The sequence below is a fragment of the Zalophus californianus genome, chromosome 6 (genome assembly GCF_009762305.2).
Source record: "Zalophus californianus isolate mZalCal1 chromosome 6, mZalCal1.pri.v2, whole genome shotgun sequence".
In the NCBI taxonomy this organism is placed as follows: Eukaryota; Metazoa; Chordata; class Mammalia; order Carnivora; family Otariidae; genus Zalophus; species Zalophus californianus.
This window is the reverse complement of record NC_045600.1, coordinates 202,000-223,197: the sequence shown is the minus strand read 5'-3', so window position 1 is coordinate 223,197 and position 21,198 is coordinate 202,000. Positions and strand designations below refer to the sequence as shown.

Sequence of the window (21,198 nt, the reverse complement as noted above, 5' to 3'; positions counted from 1 at the left end):
TCTGATGTGAGGACATTTAAAAAAGTTTCAGATATCATATCCATCCTAAACCAACAGATATCATAACCATCCTAAACCAACAAAGTCAGACTGCCTCTCCACTCTAAGTTTTTGACAGCTTCTTTTGACTTTTAGGAAATTCAGCCTAATAGAAGAAAAACTTTGACCCTGCTGGATGAGACAAGGACATCTCTTCTGCCTCCATATCCCGCCGTTTCCACTCCTGAATGGTTCCTGTGCATTAGGAAGCCTGCCGACTTGCCATACCATCCAAAAATGCACCTACTTCCCCTGTAGAGAGACATGGTGTGATGCTAATAATGTTCCTGCAATTCTTGACTTCTGGGAGCACACATCATATCCTGTTAAAGCCCTGGGCTCATTGCCAGGAGGTGCATTCTTCTCTGTGCCACTCATTGAGTCAGGATATGTATATGGGCCACATATGTGAAACAGTACTTACTGCAAAATAATATAATAATTGCATAATACTTAATGGGTTTGCACACTCAAACAGCAATTCAATCATAAGACCACTGGATCAGAGTAGAGAGGGAAATAAGTTAGGATATTCTGAAATACAACCCCGGATTTCAAGTCTGAGCTTCAGCATATACAGCAGAAGGAATTTAACACCCTCTTTGCTCTAAGTAAACAAGGGAGGGAGGAAGTTTGATGGAGTAGGGGTAAGGGTCCCTACACTTGTCTCAACCCTGGAACACAGCTAGGTCGTTATCAAGTCATTCTGACCAACCAAGAAATCCCTCAGAAGTCTGAGAGTTGAAAACTGCAAGTGTACAAATAGAAAATCAACCACCGTTTGGAATGTAGGAGGTATGCAGATTTGTCTTCTGGGTGATACAAGTGTGGTGATGACCGCCGGGAAAGAGTGAGCCTCCTGAAGCTACCGACAATGTATTATAGCAGCAAAGAGCAAAATCTGAACTTTTCGAAGTCCGCTACTGTGGGGATGTGCCTGGAATAAAGATGCTGAAGTGGCAAAGTGGGGCAGAAAGACAGGGTCTGAGGACCCCCGGAGCCATAAGAAGAATGTGTGGCACCAATGTGATGAACAGTTACCAGGCATAGGAGCCTGAAACCTCGTCGAAGGGTGAGTCTCAGTGCAGGCATTCTGCTCTGCTTTGCCATAAATGGTGAACCACTGTGTGGTCATGAGACCTCTTTCCTGAGACTTGCAGGCAAAAGGCAAAAAGGCTAAGGGACTCTCTGCTAGAAAATAGCATAGGTCCACCCCATGTGACTCCTGAATTTTGAAGTTTTGAAACTCAGTCATGTGCCTGAGATAGAGCAGCTCCTACAAAGGCAGGGTGAACACAGGGTTCAAATGGCAACCGGGGACAAATACGGGTTGAATGCTGTTCTGTGAAGGCTCAATGAAGAGTGCAGGGTGCGAACTTACAACACCGGTTTAGAGCAGATGCCATATTTAACCTACCCATCAGTGCAAAACAGCTCTACCTATTGGAGGCCAGAGCCGCTTACACCAAGCGCTGCACCCGGCTCCCAAGATGGGCATTTCCACTAGGCCAGAACCCCTGAGAATAACCACAACAGGCACCTCCCTGAGATCAGCAGAATCTATTCCTTCTCACCAAGTCTAATGATCACTGAGTGCTGTGAAGTTTCAGCTCTAGGGGAAGTAGGATCTAGCTTTCTTTTTTTATTTTATTAATTTCTTCTATTATTACTTTATTTTATATTAATTTTATTTATTTTTTGACCTATATTCATTTATAGAAGCAGACCAAAACAAACCCAGGATCTTCATTTCTTGATTTTTTTACCCGGTTCTTTTTTATTTTCTGAAAAATAAAATGAAAGTATGGAAAATTTACCCCAGAGGAATGAATAGGAGTAAATCTCATGCACAGGCTTTTAATCAATACAAATATAGGTATGATGTCTGAACTAGACCTTAAAACAATGATTCTTAGGATACAAACTGGGCTTTAAAAAAGGAGAGAAGACACTAGAGAATCCCTTACTGCAGTGATAAATGAACTGAAATTGAATCAGGCCCAAATTAAAACAACCACAACAACAACAAAAACCCACAAACAACTAAATCCAAGATGCAATCCCAAGTGGAGGCCATAAAAAATGAGGATGGATGAAGGAGGGGAGCGCATCCGTGGTGTACAAGATAAAATTAAAGAAAATGAGTGAAAAGAAGAGGGAAACCAAGGTAATGGGCCATGAAGGTAGATTAGGGAACTCAGGGACTTATTACAACCTTATAACATTTGTATCATAAGAGTCACAGAAGATGAAGAGAGATAAAAAGGGGGATTAGTTTTATTCCATGAAGTAATAGCCACAAAGTTCTCTAATATGCAGAAGGACACAGACATCAAAATCCGAGTAGTACAGAGAACTGCTATTAAAAAGCTGACTATCACCAAGGCATATCGTAGTCATACTCACAAAATACAACACAGACAAGGAACGAATCCTGAAAGATGCAAGGGAACAAAGGGGCTTGGGGCTTAACCTCAGGGCTCTCAGTAAAACACAACTCTGTAAAGTGATGATCAGACTCAAACCTCACAGTCATCACATCCACATCTTCTGGGAGACTGAAAAAACAGCATCCTTAAATTAAAGTTCCAATACTCTGGGAAACCCTGACTCCCTTGTTCCAAGTTTCTCCCTCTGTGTGTCCACTGTGTCCGTTCACAGAGTCCTAGGAGAGTACTGGTTAGTCCTATCTGTGGGAGGGAACATGTGAGAAATCCACCCTGGAACCTCACTGAAGGAACTTACCAGGTACTTTTCCCACCAAATGCAGCAGGGAAACTCCAGAGCATCAGTGCTTGGGTTCGTGTGTCACTAACGTCTCAGTCTGTTCCAGCTCCTGTAACAATGTACACTGACTGCGTGGTTTTAAACAACAGACACTCATTTCTCACAGTTCTGGATTCTGGGAGGTCCAGGTCAAGGTGCAGACATTTGGTGTCTGGATGGTTCCCACCTCCTAGTGCGTTCTTTCCCTGTCCCCTCACATGGGGTCAGGGAGCAGGGAGATTTCCCAGTCCTGCTGTATAAGGGCAGTAATCCTGTCGTGAGACTGCACCCTCCTGACCTAAATGATTCCCTAAGGCTGGTCCTCCTCCATCCATCACAATATCCTTAGGATTCAACCTGTGATGGTCAAGGTCATACACACTGAGCTGATATCAGGAACTGAAAGATAATAGGTTATTCCCCGCAGGTGGAAGGCTCCTCCCATCCAGCACCTCAGCCTGAGGATTCTCATGGATCCAGTAGAAACCTCTGGTCTCTGTGTGCACACAGCAAACACAAGGATGCCAGAACCAGTTTGTGACCTTGGGGAGTGGACAGCTTCCACTGCAGACATGGGTAGAACTCAGTCTACTTCCATCATTATCTTTCTACTTGTGATGTTTCCATGGATTGTTCTTCTGAATTTCCAAGGATTGGAATCATTTTCTACTCAGAATGGCCATTTCTCCTTTTGTTCTTGCCATTTTCACAGGTGTTTAGTCGAATTAGTCATCACATGGTATCTTTTGATTATTGTCTGTTAGCACCTTGACCTTCATCCCTCACTCTTCTCTTCGTGCCTCACAGATGGAAACTCTAACAGGAACACACCAGTTCTCCCTCCTTTGATGCAGGTGGGAGACTGGCTCCACAGAAGCCCCTCCCATGAACAGGACCCCATCCACCCCCACTGACCCACAGCACACCCCCTGAGCCAGTGTCCTTCCTTGGCTCCATCCAAGCAGTTATGTCTTGAGGAGAGGCCTGCCCTGCTCTCAACAGACAAGATGGTAAAGGGGATGAAAGTTTTATGTTCTCATTTTTGTGTTCTTGTGTCTGTGTGTATAATCAATATACTCTACATCCACACCATGTCCTGGTGGGGTCCCTCTGTTTCCCACGCTGCCACTAACATTGTTGGGAACATGGTTTAAGACAGTGAGCCCCCACCAGGGATCTTTCTTCTCTGGCTTTGGATTGTTGATGCCACTGTAGCCCCATATCCAGAATGTAGTTCTTGCAAGCTTGCACACTGAGCTGGATTCTCCTATGATACACAGTAAGTGCAGCTGGGACTCTTGACAGTATTCAGGGGATTTGCATGGAGATATTTGTAATTCATTCATATTTAGGTCCAGGAACAAGCAAGTGCAAGTGACACTGACTTTTGCGCTTACAGGTATAGCAGTTCTTCAACTTTTTATTTATGTCAGAGAATGAATAGGTAGCACAGAACTATGTGTGCAGAGAGGCTCCCTGGGGGAAACAGCGATAATTAGAGAGGAAGCCCCAGACCCTGGGAGGAAACCTGCCATACTCTCCAGCTGCATCTGCTCCTGGGCCTTAAAGACAAAATGGTGAGTAGTGTGCACCCCCTGGTGGTCCAGATCCCCTTCTACAGTGAGGTTTGTGTCTGGACTCACACCGAGTTCCCCTCACTGTGTCACTGGCACAGTAATACACGGCCGTGTCCTCGGCTCTCAGGCTGTTCATCTGCAGATACAGCGTGTTCTTGCCGTTGTCTCTGGAGATGGTGAATCGGCCCTTCACAGAGTCTGCGTAGTTTGTGCTACTACCACTACTGCTAATACCTGCGACCCACTGCAGCCCCTTCCCTGGAGCCTGGCGGACCCAGCTCATGCCATAGCTACTGAAGGTGAATCCAGAGGCTGCACAGGAGAGTCTCAGGGACCCCCCAGGCTTCACCAGGTCTCCCCCAGACTCCACCAGCTGCACCTCACACTGGACACCTGCAGACACAAAACATCCTGGTCAGGAAATTGTCACACAACCAATCTTTCTCTCACTCACATACTCTCATACACTCAATGTATCTTGTTCACCATAAATTACCTTTTAAAAGAGCAACAAGGAAAACCCAGCCAAGTGCAAACTCCATGGTGAGTTGTCTGTGTTCTCTCCTGATCACTGAATGAGAACACCTGGGGATCCCGGGGCTGGGTCTCCTGTGCCAGCTGCAAGTGTTGGGGCTCAGCTGGTTTAATCAGCAGAGGGAGGGCCCTATTTGCATGTCCTCTGAATATATATTCAACTTGGTATCTATGCTGACAGAGAGGGCAGTGTCCAGAGCAGGTGTGACTGCCGTTGATGTGGTGCTATTCATCACTTTTAAAAAATATCATTTATATTTGATAACTTTCCAGTGTATATTCTTGGCCTCCATGTACTACTTTGGTTTTACATGTAAACATAAGTCTTGGGGTTTAGGTGTCATGTTCCCCCTTAAGTGATGTGAACCTACACCTAGAATTGTGGACAGTTTGCGAGTTGTCCAAGACCATTTATGGGGTGAGAGTGAGCCCCAGGATATAAGTCGGTGCTCCTTCCACAGTACTGTGCTGCATCCCTGAAACCCCCCTTGGGACAGAGTGGGCAGGCTCATGAGGAAGGTGGAACCCCTCCTGTAATGGGGACAGAATGATTTTGCTTGTTCTAGAGTTTACCTGAAATACAGAGAGAATCAGGATTATGAAGGTGTAATTTTAAGTCTCTCAAAGTTTACTTTCTCTGTGTTCCTCCAGAATCATCTCTGTGATTACCTGTAATAGCTTTGATGTGTGTACTTGGCACAGGATGAACTACACACACGCAGAGTGTGGGATATGATAAACACTGGTGTTAAAATCAATATTATCGAGAGTGAGCACATCAATTCTCCCTAAAATGTCCTGTAGTTATCTTGGAATTCCTCCTCCATCTTCCCCTCGTCACCCTGTCCCCACATAACTGTTGATCTTTCTCATGTCACTTTAGACTAGCTTTAATTTTGTAGTATTCATAAATAGATAATTGTATCATATGTACTATTTAGTAGGGCTTCCTTGGCTCAGCAGGAATCCTTGTGCGTACAGCCGTGTTGCTGTGTGTATCAGGAATCATTGGTTTAATGACCGGCAGCTCTGAAGGCACAGGCTTGGAAGCAGCAGCCAGAGGAGGATCTGAGGCAGCAGGAGGAAGCCCCTTTTTGCAAGGCTCATCCACACACCCTCCTATCCCAGGAGCTCTTGGTCCCAGAAGGAGATTCAATCCCTTACTGTTTGTAACATGATCTGCTGGCTGTGGAGAAGAGACCAAGAGGCAGAGCAGGTGGACAGGAGAATGTTGAGGTAGAGGCTCTGAGAGTCCAGGCGATGGAAGAGGCCAGGAACTGGGATGAAGAGCAGTGAGGGAGGAACTGGCCAGGCTGCAGAAGAAACCTGTGCACAAGAAAATTCACGACTCAGGTACCAGGGTGTGGAAGTTACAACAGTGTTCAGCCTCTGACTGTGCCCCTATGTCCCATGTTCTCCACTAGATTCCACTGCTAACCTCAGGTGTGAGCTGCAGGCACCACCTGGGCACAGGAGCTGCTCTTTGCTTCAAACCAGGAGCCTTCTTTCTTTGTCACCAGGGCATGGAGAGGACCCATTTCTGCAGCCACACCTCCCCACACCCCACAGAGCATAACCGACATGTATGGACTCTGCTCTTGTAGAGAACTGTTTTCCTACAATTCTGAGGCTCATAAGGAGGCTCCACCCCTGTGTGTCTCCTACTGACTTCAAGTACTTATTTACTTTGAGCCATCGTGGACCTGGACTGTGGGTTTTAACTCTGACTAGACTGTAAAGTCTCTGTATCAGGACAGTGCAAATCTATTGCCCCTTTGACCCCCTCCCAGTTTTCTATTTTAATCAGAAAATAAGGACCATCAACCACTAAGTTAGGATGTACATCATGTCTTTCCTGAGGAATAATATTGTGTATCAGGTTCTGTCCTCTTTTTGCACTAATTAAATTTAGAGCAAAGGAGTCAGGTAGTCCAATGGGGACGCATCGGGGACTGTAGAAGCAGGAACAACACTGTGTGGACCCACAGGGAGCCTCCCAGCAGCCATGTCATGCTTTGGGGCAGAGATATTTTGAAGACAATTTCTTCCCTTGTAAGTGCTGAGAATAAAAGGGAATACTGTGCATTATATGCACGTGTCAGTCCTCCCATAACCTGGGGTGGATGTCAGATATTTGATTCCCCTCCCTTATTATGTCTCATGATGTTTTCAACTCTCTTATCCACTTTGTAGCTCACTTTGTTTTGGGGAAAATGGTGAGTTTGAGAGGAGGAGTGTCCAGGAACTCTAGAAAGCACAATTTCTGTCCTTAGAGGAACACGTGCTACAAGCGATTCCTGTCCATCCCTGTTTTGTTAGCTTCCTCCTAGGATCCATTGTGCCTTTTTCACTAAATGTGCTTTGTTCTCATCTGCAAAACATCCTCATAAGACTTGGTTCAGCTCAAGGAAAATCTTTCTCATAAGTCCTTCCTTGACCACCTGGCCTCCTCAGATAAGGATCATCACTCACTTCTCTGTGGCTCCCAAATGCTCCCTGTGTGCATCTCCCTCAGAACAGGTACACCACCGAGGTACTTGTACTTGTTCACCAGCTAATAGAGGCAGAGGCGCCTCCAATTTTCTTAGTCCCCGAATACAACACTTCATCACCTTTGTACCATGCATCGCTGATACAGAATTCCATTTCTTTGAAAAAAGTGGATGTTATTTTGATGGGGATTGCACTGAATGTGTAGATTGCTCTAGGTAGCATTGACATCTTCACAATGTTGGTTCTTCCAATCCATGAGCATGGAACGTTTTTCCATTTCTTTGTGTCTTCTTCAATTTCTTTCATGAGTATTTTATAGTTTTCTGAGTACAGATCCTTTGCCTCTTTGGTTAAATTTATTCCTAGGTATCTTATGGTTTTGGGTGCAATTGTAAATGGGATCGACTCCTTGATTTGTCTCTCTTCTGTCTTGTTGTTGGTGTATAGGGTTGCCACTGATTTCTGTGTATTGATTTTATATCCTGCTACTTGACTGAATTCCTGTATGAGTTCTAGCAGTTTTGGGGTGGAGTCTTTTGGGTTTTCCACATACAGCATCATATCATCTGCAAAGAGTGAGTGTTTGACTTCCTCTTTGCCAATTTGGATGCCTTTGATTTCTTTTTGTTGTCTGATTGCTGTGGCTAGGACTTCTAATACTATGTTGAATAGCAGTGGTGAGAGTGGACATCCCTGCCGCGTTCCTGACCTTAGGGGAAAACCTCTCAGCTTTTCCCCATTGAGAATGATATTCGCTGTGGGTTTTTCATAGATGGCTTTTATGATATTGAGGTATGTACCCTCTATCCCTATACTCTGAAGAGGTTTGATCAAGAAAGAATGCTGTACTTTGTCAAATGTTTTTTCTGCATCTATTGAGAGGATCATATGACTCTTGTTCTTTCTTTTGTTAATGTATTGTAGCACGTTGATTGATTTGTGGATGTTGAACCAACCTTGCAGCCCAGGGATAAACCCCACCTGGTCGTGGTGAATAATCCTTCTAATGTACTGTTGGATCCTATTGGCTAGGATGTTGGTGAGAATTTTTGCATCCATGTTCATCAAGGATATTGGTCTGTAATTCTCCTTTTTGATGGGATCTTTGTCTGGTTTTGGGATCAAGGTAATGCTGGCCTCATAAAATGAGTTTGGAAGTTTTCCTACCATTTCTATTTTTTTGGAACAGTTTCAGGAGAATAGGTATTAATTCTTCTTTAAATGTCTGATAGAATTCCCCTGGGAAGCCATCTGGCCCTGGGCTTTTGTTTGTTGGGAGATTTTTAATGACTGCTTCAATTTCCTAAGTGGTTATAGGTCTGTTCAGGTTTTCTATTTCTTCCTGGTTCAGTTTGGTAGTTGATACATCTCTAGGAATGCACCCATTTCTTCCAGGTTATCTAATTTGTTGGCATAGAGTTGCTCATAATATGTTCTTAGAATTGTTTGTATTTCTTTGTGTTGGTTGTGATCTCTCCTCTTTCATTCATGATTTTGTTGATTTGGGTCATTTCTCTTGTCTTTTTGATAAGTCTGGCCAGGGGTTTATCCATCTTGTTAATTCTTTCAAAGAACCAGCTCCTAGTTTTGTTGATCTGTTCTACTGTTCTTTTGGTTTCTAGTTCATTGATTTCTGCTCTGATCTTTATTATTTCTCTTCTTCTGCTGGGTTTAGGCTTTTTTTGCTCTTCTTTCTCTACCTCCTTTAGGTGTAGGGTTAGGTTGTGTATTTGAGACCTTTCTTGTTTCTTGAGAAAGGCTTGTATTGCTCTATACTTTCCTTTCAGGACTGCCTTTGCTGTATCCCAAAGATTTTGAACATTGTGTTTTCATTTTCATTGGTTTCCATGAATTTTATAAACTCTTCTTTAATTTCCTGGTTGACCCATTCATTCTTTAGTAGGATGCTCTTTAGCCTCCATGTATTTGAGTTCTTTCCGTCTGTCCTCTTGTGATTGAGTTCTAGTTTCAAAGCATTGTGGTCTGAAAATATGCAGGGAATAATCCCAATCTTTTGGTACCAGTTGAGACATGATTTGTGACGTAGGATGTGATCTATTCTGGAGAATGTTCCATGGGCACTAGAGAAGAATGTGTACTCTGTTGCTTTGGGATGGAATGTTCTGAATATATCTGTGAAGTCCATTTGGTCCAGTGTTTCATTTAAAGTCTTTATTTCCTTGTTGATCTTTTGCTTAGATGATCTGTCTATTTCAGTCAGGGGGGTGTTAAAGTCCCCCACTATTATTGTATTGTCGTCAATGTGTTTCTTCACTTTGGTTATTAATTGCCTTATAAAATTGGCTGCTCCCATGTTAGGAGCATAGATATTTACAATTGTTAGATCTTCTTGTTGGATAGACCCTTTAAGTAGGATATAGTGTCCTTCTTCATCTCTTATTACAGTCTTTGTTTTAAAATCTAATTTGTCTGATAGAAGGATTGCCACCCCAGCTTTCTTTTGGTGTCCATTAGCATGGTAAATGGTTTTCCACCCCCTCACTTTCAATCTGGGGGTGTCTTTGGGTCTGAAATGAGTCTCTTGCAGACAGCATATTGATGGGTCTTGTTTTTTAATCCAATCTGATAGCCTGTGTCTTTTGATTGGGGCATTGAGCCCATTTACATTCTGGGTAACTATTGGAAGGTATGAATTTAGTGCCATTGTATTGCCTTTAGGTGACTGTTACTGTATATTGTCTGTGTTCCTTTCTGATCTATGCTGCTTTTAGGCTCTCTTTTTGCTTAGATGACGGCTTTCAATATTTCTTGGAGGGCTGGTTTCCTGTTTGCACATTCCTTTAGTTTTTGTTTGTCCTGGAAGCTTTTTATCTCTCCTTCAATTTTCAATGAGAGCCTAGCTGGATATAGTATTCTTGGCTGCATATTTTTCTCGTTTAATGCTCTGAAGATCTCATGCCAATCCTTTCTGGCCTGCCAGGTCTCTGTGGATAGGTCTGTTGCCAATCTAATAGTTCTAGCATTGTAGTTTATATATCTCTTCTCCCAAGCTGCTTTCAGGATTTTCTCTTTGTCTTTGAGACTCGTAAGTTTTACTATTAGATGTCGGGGTGTTGACCTATTATTATTGATTTTGAGAGGGGTTCTCTGTGCCTCCTGGATTTTGATGCCTTTTTTAAAAAAGGGATTGATAAGATGTTGGTTTAAAATGGGAAAAATAAAAATAAAAAAAACATTTAAAAAATTAACTTTGAAAAACTAATGAATCAAGTAAAAAAAGCCATGAATTCTATTTGCAGTATTCCCCTAGCGCTAGAGTTCTCCTGTTCTCCTTGATCGGTAAACTTGGTTGGCTTGCTGGTTGTTGGTGCTGATCTTCTGGGGGAGGGGCCTGTTGCCGTGGTTCCCAAATGTCTTTGCCGGTGGCGGCATTGTCCCGCCCTTGTTGGTCTGGGCTAAGCAAGCTGCTTGGGTTTGCTCTCAGGAGCTTTTGTTCCCTTGGAAGCTCTCGGTACAGCTTTGGAGGACGAGAGTGAAAATGGTGGCCTCCCAATCTCCATCCAGAGGAGCTGAGAACTCGGGGCCCCGCTCCTCAGTGCGCCCCCAGAGAAAAGCAGTCACTCCCATCTCCCCGGTCTCCGGCCGCACTCCGTGCTCACCTGGCCTGTGACCGAGCGTTTCTATCTCTGGCACTGGGCCCCGTCTGGAGTCTCCAAACTCAGCAGATCCCTGCGGTGCGCTTACGCACCGCTCCTCCCTGGGGAGGAAGGGGAGTCTCCCCGGCTCTGCTGCTTGTTGGGTCCTTGATGGAGGAGCATTGGCCAGACTGGGCCCCGGATCACAGTTTATGGCAACCCCGAGCTGAGACCCGGCGCTTCGGCTCCGTCTCTGCAGCCGGCTTCCCCACTCCAACACCTGGGAGTTCTGCCGCACTCAGGCGCCTCGGGCCTTTCTGTGACCCCGAGGGTCCTGAGACCACACTTTCCCACGAGGGTTCCTCCCGCCCCCACACTGCTTAGCCACTGGAGCGAGCGACGTCCCTCAGAGGAGCCGACTTCTAAAAGTTCCGATTTTGTGCTCTGCAGCTCTATCACTTGCCAGAAGCGGCCGATGGAGGCCCCCTCCCCCGCCGTCTATCATCCCGAATATCGCCTCGGATTCACTTCTCTGCATGTCCTACCTTCCAGAAGGTGGTCACTTTTCTGTTCAGAGAGTTGTTGCTACTCTCTTCTTCGATCTCCTGTTGAGTTCGTAGGTGTTCAGAATGGTTTGATCCCTATTCAGCTGAATTCCTGAGACCAGAGGAAATCCAGTTCTCCTACTCCTCCGCCATCTTGCTCTGCCTTCCCCGTCATTTTTATAGACATGAATGGAACTGGAGGAGATTATACTAAGTGAAATAAGTCAAGCAGAAAAGACAATTGCATTTGGTTTTACTCATATGTAGAGCATAAGAAATAGCATGAAGGACACTGGGAGAAGGAAGGGAAACATGAAGCAGGGGGAAATTTTAGGTCGAGGAGAACCATGAGAGACTAGGACTCTGGGAAACAGCCTGAGGGTTTCAGAGGAGAGGAGCGTGAGTGGATGTGTTGGCTTGGTGATGGGTGTTAAGGAAGTCATGTATTGCATGGAGCACTGGGTGTTATACACAAACAATGAATCACTGAACACTACATCAAAACTAATGATGTACGGTATGGTGACTAACATAACAAAAAATAAAAATCTTATTATTACAATACTTAGAATTTACTAAGAAAAAAATATTTGCAAAGTTAACTATGAAGTGCTTAATTCCAAAGTATTTTAATCTACTCATATCAATTTGAACATGAGTATATACAGATGACTAATAAATAATTTGTAGATATGGCATACAAAAAAGAATAAATGCAGCCCTCATATTGAGGGTTCTGGAATGAGTGTCATTGAGAAGTATGGACTGGATGATAGTTCTACCCCATTTGCTCCATTCTGGATTACCCCCTCCAGACACACCCATGTTGAGGTGGTCATGTGTCACAGTCCAGAGGATTACATTACTTCAGAGTAAATAGCTTAAAATCGACACAGGCATCCATTGCCTCCTGCTTCCCAGTGTCCCCATGCTTCCAAGGGGCCTTCCAGGTCTCCCCATGCCTAGAATTGGGTCTCTTTCTCTCTGTGGACCACATCGCATGTCCTTCATTTATGATGCAGCCTCCCTTTGTTCTGAAGCTCAAAATCTGCACTTTTCTCTAACAGAGAAAGTCAGGGACTAGTCCCTTCAGGCCGTGTTCTAATCTTTGCACGCTCAGAGGTCGCTGTGAAATTTTCCTGAACAATGAACACATCCTCTGATAGGAATTTACTGACTTTTCCTGAGAAATATGGCTATCATGCTTTGCTTGGCCATTTTGCAAATCTAGCTCATGCACATATGTAGATTGCTAGAATTCCCACAATTTCTGGCAAGAACCCTCTATTTTTAATGTTGCTTTGACTTGGTCATGCTTGTGCTCATTAACATTCTTGTAAGATGACTGGGCACTCTTATTAGTTGGTCCTTTTCTCTTTATGTGATGGCCTGTTGCCACCTTGATTGCTGTTTTTTTCGGTCCAGAGCTTCTCCACAGACTTTGTCCCTGCAAAGTGGACCTTGAGTGATAGACAGGCTTCCATTGTAATTTCCCCAGAGTTTAAGGAGAGGAGACCTGGATACATGTCATTGCAACACAAGATGAGGTGTGACTGACTAATGTGAGATAGGAAATGTAGTGGGGAGTTTAGAGATTCTTTTTGGAGGTGATATTGCAGTTTTTTTTAAATTAATTAATTTTATTTATTTTTCTTTTTTAAAAAATATTATTATGTTTTGTCACCATACAATACATCATTAGTTTTTGAAGTGGTCGTCCACGATCCATTGTTTTTGTATAACACCCAGTGCTCCATGCAGTATGTGCCGTCCTTAATACCCATAACCGGCCTAACCAATCCCCCCTCGGCCCTCCCCTCTAAAACCCTGTTTGTCTCTGAGTCCATAGTCTCTCATGGTTCATCTCTCCCTCCAATTCCTGCCCCCCATTCTTCCCTTCCTTCTCCTAATGTCCTCCATGATATTCCTGATGTTCCACAAAGATGTGAAACCATATTTTAATTGACTTTCTCTGCTTGACTTATTTCACTTAGCATGATCTCCTCCAGTCCCACCCATGTGGATGGAAAAGTTTGGTATTCAGCCTTTCTGATGGCTGAGTCATATAAAGATGTTTCTTATTTTTTTAGGTAAACATTTTCAAAGTGCAATGCATTTTTGAAAAAAAAATAATATAATACAGACCTTAAAAACGCATCACTGGTTTTAATGGTTGGCACCTTTCAAATGAATGAACATAGCAGCATTTTATTTTTTAAAATAGTTGTTTGGGGACGGGATTCTTTCCAGTTTCTGATATTACAATAAAGTTGCTTCTCGCCCTGGAGGTGTATCTGTGGATCTCAGAGAATGTATTATTTATATGCTTTCCATAACAACCATGAATGTGAAGAAGATGCAGAGGGATAATTTTGCATCAATATGGGAGTTTCTCTGCCCTGTTACGTTCTTATTTTATATAGGTGTTTTGGAATGCTCAATGTCAAACATGGCAATATAAATAAAACACAATTAAAATTATGAAGTTTTTGTGAAGATGGCCATAAGAACATGGGAGTACAAGGTTAAGGACATTTTTTGGAAAAGCTTGATGCCCATAATGATAATTTGGTGTAACCATTATCAGAAATCCAGTGTATGATTTATAGAAATGGATTACAGGACCAGCATATAATTGAAATCCCTGTCCATTAAGGGATTTGATGAATTTAATTTTATGTGGAAATAATATCAGGCTGTGGTCACAGTCCTATTTCCCATCTGGGGTCTGTGTTTCTGTGGCAATGAGATGATTCTAGTCTGGGAGGCAGGAGAGGATCTGCTGGGACATTGATGCTTCTTCAGGAGTTACTTTCAGAAGAATCTCTCCCTCTGCCAGTCCCTGTTTGGGTCTGCCTGTGACCTTGGGAATGCTGTCACCGTGTCCATCCATGATGGGTTTCCCCTAGGTTTTTTAAGTGACATAAAATTGATTTAACAACAGGATACTGGAAACACTCTGGCTGTCACTTCCCTCAGATCATCGACAGACTTTAGCTGCTTGATGGCACTAGGGGATTCAAAGCCTGTTAGTTAAATGTTCTATTATATCACAGTTCAAGGTAGAAACAAATTGGTTACAGCCTTATGTCAGTACTTGGGAGGAAAGCTCACAAAGAGAGTCAGAATATATCTGCTCATGTGTCACCATCAGTAGCATAGTCTTGGGGAACCTGGAAGGTGGGACATTGAGAGAAACCAGTCTTCAGGGGTCCATAGAACACAGGTAGATGGACTTTATCCCACGACCACCTTCCATGGCATGTGCATATGTTTTATTTCATGAATGTGTCCTTTCCCATGTTGTGAAGTCATTCCTGGACGAAAGCCTCCATCCCTTTTAGCTGATGGAAAGTTTCTTGATTTGGATTTCCATCCTGATTTGTACCAGCTTTCATATCCAGGAACTGAGACACACACCTGACAGCTGTCTGGTGGGACAACTGTGCATCGTGTGGCTCAGACTCAAAGAACACATGGTCGTCACATCCATAGTCTCCTGGTAAGTTTGAGAAAACAGCGTCCTCAAGATAAAATTACACAGACTTGCAGAGATTCATGGAATCCGTTGTCCAAGGATACTCCTACTGGTACTGATGAGATTATGGTCCCATGCATTCTGCTGTGGGGACATTTTAACAAAAGTTGATATATCATATCCATCCTAAGCGAACAAATTCAGGCTGCCTCTCCACTCTAAGTTTTTGACAGCTTCTTTTGACTTTTAGAAAATCAGTCTAATAGAAAAAAACTTTGACCCTGCTGGATGAGACAAGGACTTCTGTTCTGCCTCCAGATCCCCCAGTTTCCATCCCTGAATGGTCCTGTGCATCAGGAAATCTGCCAACTTGCCATACCATCCAAAATGCACCTGCTTCCCCTGTAAAGAGACATGGTGTGGTGCTAATAATGTCCCCGCAATTCTTGTCCTTTGGGAGCACACATCATATCCTATTCAAAGGCCCGGGCTCACTGCCAGGAGGTGCATACTTCTCTATGCCTGTCATTGAGTCAAGTTATGTACATGGACCACATATGTGAACCATTACTTACTGCAAAATAATATAATAATTGCATAATACTTAATGGGATTCCACACTCAAACAGCAATTGAATCATAAGACCATTGGATCAGAATAGAGAGGGTAATAAGTTAGGATATTCTGAAACACAACACCAGATTTCAAGTCTGAGCTTCAGCATGTACAGCAGAAGGAATTTATCACACCCTCTTTGCTATAAATAAATGAGGGAGGGTGGAAGTGTGACGGAGTAGGGGTAAGGGTCCCTACACTTGTCTCAACCCTGGAACACAGCTAGGTAGTTATCAAGTCATTCTGAGCAACCAAGAAATCAGTCGCGGGTGTGAGAGAACAAAAACTGCAAGTGTACAAATAGAAAATCAACCACCTTTTGGAATATAGGAGGTGTGCAGTTTTGTCTTGGGGGTGATACAAGTGTGGTGATGACTGCAGGGAAAGAGTGAGCCTCCTGAAGCTACCGACAATGTATTATAGCAGCAAAGAGCAAAATCTGAACTTTTAGAAGTCTGCTACTGTGGGGATGTGCCTGGAATAAAGATGCTGAAGTGTCAAAGTGGGGCAGAAATACAGGGTCTGAGGACCCCCTGAGCCATAAGAAGAATGTGCGGCACCAATGTGATGAACAGTTACTAGACATAGGAGCCCGAAACCTGATTAAACAGTGAGACTAACTGCAGGCTTTCTGCTCTGCTTTGCCATAAAGGGTGAAGCACTGTGCGGTCATGTGACCTCTTTCCTGAGACCTGTAGGCAAAAGGCAAAAAGTCTATTAGACCGTCCCCTGGAAAATAACATGGGTCTACCCCAAGAGAGTCCCTAATTTTGAGGTTTTGAAACTCAGTCGTGTGCCTGAGATAGAGCAGCTCCAACACAGGCAGGGTGAACACAGGGTTCAGATGGAATCCGGGGACAGTTTCCTGTGAAGAAGCACTGAAGAGTGCGGGGTGTGAACTTTCCAAACCAGTTTAGAGAGCAGATGCCATATTTAACCCACCCATCAGTGCAAAACAGCTTTACCTATTGGAGGCCAGAGCCACTTACACCAAGCCCTGCACCCTGCTCCCAAGATGTGCCTTTCCACTAGGCCAAAACCCCTGAGAATAATCACAACAGGCACCTCCCTGAGATCAGCAGAATCTATTCCTTCTCACCAAGTCTAATGATCACTGAGTGCTGCGAAGTTTCAGCTCTAGGGGAAGTAGGATCTAGCTTTCTTTCTACTTTCATTCTTAAGGTTTTTTTATTTTTATTTTTTGATTTATTTTCCAATTCTTCTTTCTTGATTTTTATTATTAATTTTTTCTTATATTTTCATTTTCATATTTAGAAATATATATTTATTACTTCTATTTTTACTTTATTTTATTTTATATTTATTTTTATTTATTTTGCGACCTAAATTCTTTTTTAGAAGCAGACCAAAAGAAACCCAGGATCTTCACTTCTTGACTTTTTTAACCCTTTCTTTTTTTATTTTCAGAAAAAATAAAAAAATATGGAAACGTTTACCCCAGAGGAATGAGTAGGAAGGAAAACTCATGTCCAGGCTTTTAATCAATACAAATATAAGTATGATGTCTGAACTAGACCTTAAAACAATGATTTTTAGGATAGAAAGTGGGCTTGAAAAAAGGATAGAAGAAACTAGAGAATCCTTTACTGCAATGATAAATGAACTAAAATTTAATCAGATCAAATTAAAACAACAACAACAACAACAACAAAAACCAACAAAAAACTAAATCCAAGATGCAATCCCATGTGGAGGCCATAAAAAATGAGGATGAATGAAGGAGAGGAACGAATTTAAGGTATACAAGAGAAAATTCTAGAAAATGAGTGAAAAGAAGAAGGAAACCAAGGTAATGGGCCATGAGGTAGACTTAGTGAATTCAGTGACTTATTAAAACATAATAACATTTGTATCATAAGAGTCACAGAAGATGAAGAGAGATAAAAAGGGGGATTAGTTTTATTCCATAAAATAATAGCCAAAAAGTTTCCTAATATGCAGAAGGACACAGACATCAAAATCCGAGTAGTATAGAGAACTGCTATTAAAAAGCTGACTATCACCAAGGCATATCGTAGTCAAACTCACAAAATACAGCACAGACAAGTAAAGATTCTGGCAGGAGCAAGGGAACAAAGGGGCTTTCAGTACAACACAACTCTGTAAAGTGATGATCAGACTCAAATCTCACAGTCATCACATCCACATCTTCTGGGAGACTGAAAAAACATCATCCTTAAATTAAAGTTCCACATAATCTGGGAAACCCTGACTCCCTTGTACCAGGTTTCTCCCTCTGTGTGTCCACTGTGTCCTTTCACAGAGTCCTAGGAGAGTACTGGTTAGTCCTATCTGTGGGAGGGAACATGTGAGAAATCCACCCTGGAACCTCACTGAAGGAACTTACCAGGTACTTTCCCAACAAATGCAGCAGGGAAATGCCAGAGCATCAGTGCTTGGGTTCATGTGTCACTAATGTCTCAGTCTGTTCCAGCTGCTGTAACAATATACATGGTCTGGGTCATTTTATACAGCAGACACTGATTTCTCACAGTTATGTATTCTGGAAAGTCCAGGTCAAGGTGCAGACATGTGGTGTCTGGAGGGTACCCACCTCCTAGTGTGTTCTTCCCCTGTCACCTCACATGGGGTCAGGGGGCAGGGAGATTTCCCAGTCCTGTGGTATAAGGGCAGTAATCCTGTCATGAGTCTGCACCCTCCTGACCTAAATGATTCCCTAAGGCTGGTCCTCCTCGATCCATCACAATGTTCTTAGGATTCAACCTCTGATGGTTGAGGTCATACACATTGCGTTGATATCAGCAACTAAAAGATAATTAGTTATTCCTGGAAGGTGGAAGGCTCCTCCCGTCCAGCACCTCAGCCTGAGGATTCTCATGGATCCAGTAGAAACCTCTGGTCTCTGTGTGCACACAGCAAACACAAGGATGTCAGAACCAGTTTGTGACCTTGGGGAGTGGACAGCTTCCACTGCAGACATGGGTAGAACTCAGACTACTTCTATCATTATCTTTCTACTTGTGATGTTTCCATGGATTGTTCTAAATTTCCAAGGATTCGTATCATTTTCTACTTAGAATGGCCATTTCTCCTTTTGTTCTTGCCATTTTCACATGTGTTTAGTCGAATTAGTCATCACTTGGTATCTTTTGATTATTGTCTGTTAGCGCCTTGACCTTCATCCCTCACTCTTCTCTTCGTGCCTCACAGATGGAAACTCTAACAAGAACACACCAGTTCTCCCTCCTTTGATGCAGGTGGGAGACTGGCTCCACAGAAGCCCCTCCCATGAACAGGACCCCATCCCCCCCACTGACCCACAGCACACCCCCTGAGCCAGTGTCCTTCCTTGGCTCCATCCAAGCAGTTATGTCTTGAGGAGAGGCCTGCCCTGCTCTCAACAGACAAGATGGTAAAGGGGATGGAAATTTTATGTTCTCATGTTTGTGTGTTTGTGTTTGTGTGTGTGTGTGTGTGTGTGTGTGTGTGTGTGTGTGTGTGTGTGTGTGTGTATAATCAATATACTCTACATCCACACCATGTCCTGGTGGGGTCCCTCTGTTTCCCACACTGCCACTAACATTGTTGGGAACATGGTTTAAGACAATGAGCCCCACCAGGGTTCTTTCTTCTCTGGCTTTGGATTGCTGATGCCACTGTAGCCCCATATCCAGAGTGCACTTCTTGCAAGCTTGCACACTTAGCTGGATTCTCCTATGATACACAGTGGGTGCAGCTGGGACTCTTGACAGTATTCAGGGGATTTGCATGGAGATATTTGTAATTCATTCATATTTAGGTCCAGGAACAAGCAAGTGCAAGTGACACTGACTTTTGCGCTTACAGGTATAGCAGTTCTTCAACTTTTTATTTATGTCAGAGAATGAATAGGTAGCACAGAACTATGTGTGCAGAGAGGCTCCCTGGGGGAAACAGCGATAATTAGAGAGGAAGCCCCAGACCCTGGGAGGAAACCTGCCATACTCTCCAGCTGCATCTGCTCCTGGGCCTTAAAGACAAAATGGTGAGTAGTGTGCACCCCCTGGTGGTCCAGATCCCCTTCTACAGTGAGGTTTGTGTCTGGACTCACACCGAGTTCCCCTCACTGTGTCACTGGCACAGTAATACACGGCCGTGTCCTCGGCTCTCAGGCTGTTCATCTGCAGATACAGCGTGTTCTTGCCGTTGTCTCTGGAGATGGTGAATCGGCCCTTCACAGAGTCTGCGTAGTTTGTGCTACTTCCATCATACTTAATCCATGCGACCCACTGCAGCCCCTTCCCTGGAGCCTGGCGGACCCAGCTCGTGCTATAGCTACTGAAGGTGAATCCAGAGGCTGCACAGGAGAGTCTCAGGGACCCCCCAGGCTTCACCAGGTCTCCCCCAGACTCCACCAGCTGCACCTCACACTGGACACCTGCAGACACAAGACATCCTGGTCAGGAAACTGTCACACACATCCACTGTTTCTCTCACTCATATCCACTCACATACTCAAGAGACTCATGTATCTTGTTCTCCATAAATTACCTTTTAAAATTGCAACAAAGAAAACCCAGTGAAACACAAACTCCATGGTGAGTTGTCTGTGTTCTGTCCTGATTATGAACGGGAACACCTGGGAATCCCAAGCCTGGGGCTCCTCTCCCAGCTGCAGGGTTAGGGTTGGGCAGTTTTAATCAGCAGAGGGAGGGCCATATTTGCATGTCCTCTGACTAAATAGCCAACTTGTGATCTATGCTGACAGAGAGGGCAGTGACCAGAGCAGATGTGACTGCCTTTGATTTGTTGCTATTGAAAGAATTTGGGAAAATATATTTTTGATTATATGATTTTCCAGATCACAATCTTAGCCTCCACGGGCTACCCTTTTTTTACACATGCACAGAAATCTTTAGGTGTAGATTTCATGTGACACCATTAAGATATGTGAACATATACCCGGAATTTTAGAGGATTTGTGAGTGTCCAAGAACACCCATTGGGTAAGGGTGACCCCGGTATCTGTTCTGTGCTCCTCCCACAGGACTTACAACATCCCTGAACTCCGAACTACCTGCAGAACAGAGTGGGCAGGCTCATTAAGAATGTGGAGCCCCTCCTGAAATGGGAGGGATGATTGTGCTTATTCTCGAACTTACCTGAAATACAGAGAATCGGGTTCATGCAGTTGTATTTTCCAGTCCCTAATATTTCACTATCTCTGCGTTCTGTCAGAGTCATCTCTGTGATTATCCCAAATAGCTTTGATGACTGTACTTGACAGTGTGTGTGTGTGTGTGTGTGTGTGGACCTGGACAGAGACCAGCTGACACCATTGCTCACAGGGAATAAAGTATAACAATGTGCTTATGTTATAGAGGGTGCAGGTGGGTTCCTAGGCAGTGCTCATCCCCAGGAAACAAGCAACATGCATGTGGGGCTCCCAGGAGTCTGTGATGTTGTGACATTACCAATGACAACTCTGGCAGGACACTAGGACATGTTCCGTGGGTAGTGCGGGGAACCATTAGAAAAAGGGTTGCAGGCAAAAGGAAGTGCCTTTGAGTGTTCCCAGTAATGAACACATCAC

At 43.7% G+C, this 21,198-nt stretch overlaps 2 gene segments (V, D, J or C); both read right to left on the bottom strand.

Annotated features, from left to right (window-relative positions):
* Window positions 1-4,207: 4,207 nt before the first annotated feature.
* Window positions 4,208-5,039, bottom strand: LOC113909941. The segment is given in 2 exon segments: window positions 4,208-4,775; window positions 4,879-5,039. Coding segments are annotated over 2 exon segments (453 nt in total).
* Window positions 5,040-13,690: 8,651 nt separating this feature from the next.
* LOC113909372 lies at window positions 13,691-20,310 on the bottom strand (the record flags this gene model as incomplete). The annotated part of the segment is given in 3 exon segments: window positions 13,691-13,695; window positions 19,741-20,043; window positions 20,157-20,310. Coding segments are annotated over 3 exon segments (354 nt in total), but the record flags the coding sequence as incomplete, so codon positions are not given.
* Window positions 20,311-21,198: the final 888 nt, after the last annotated feature.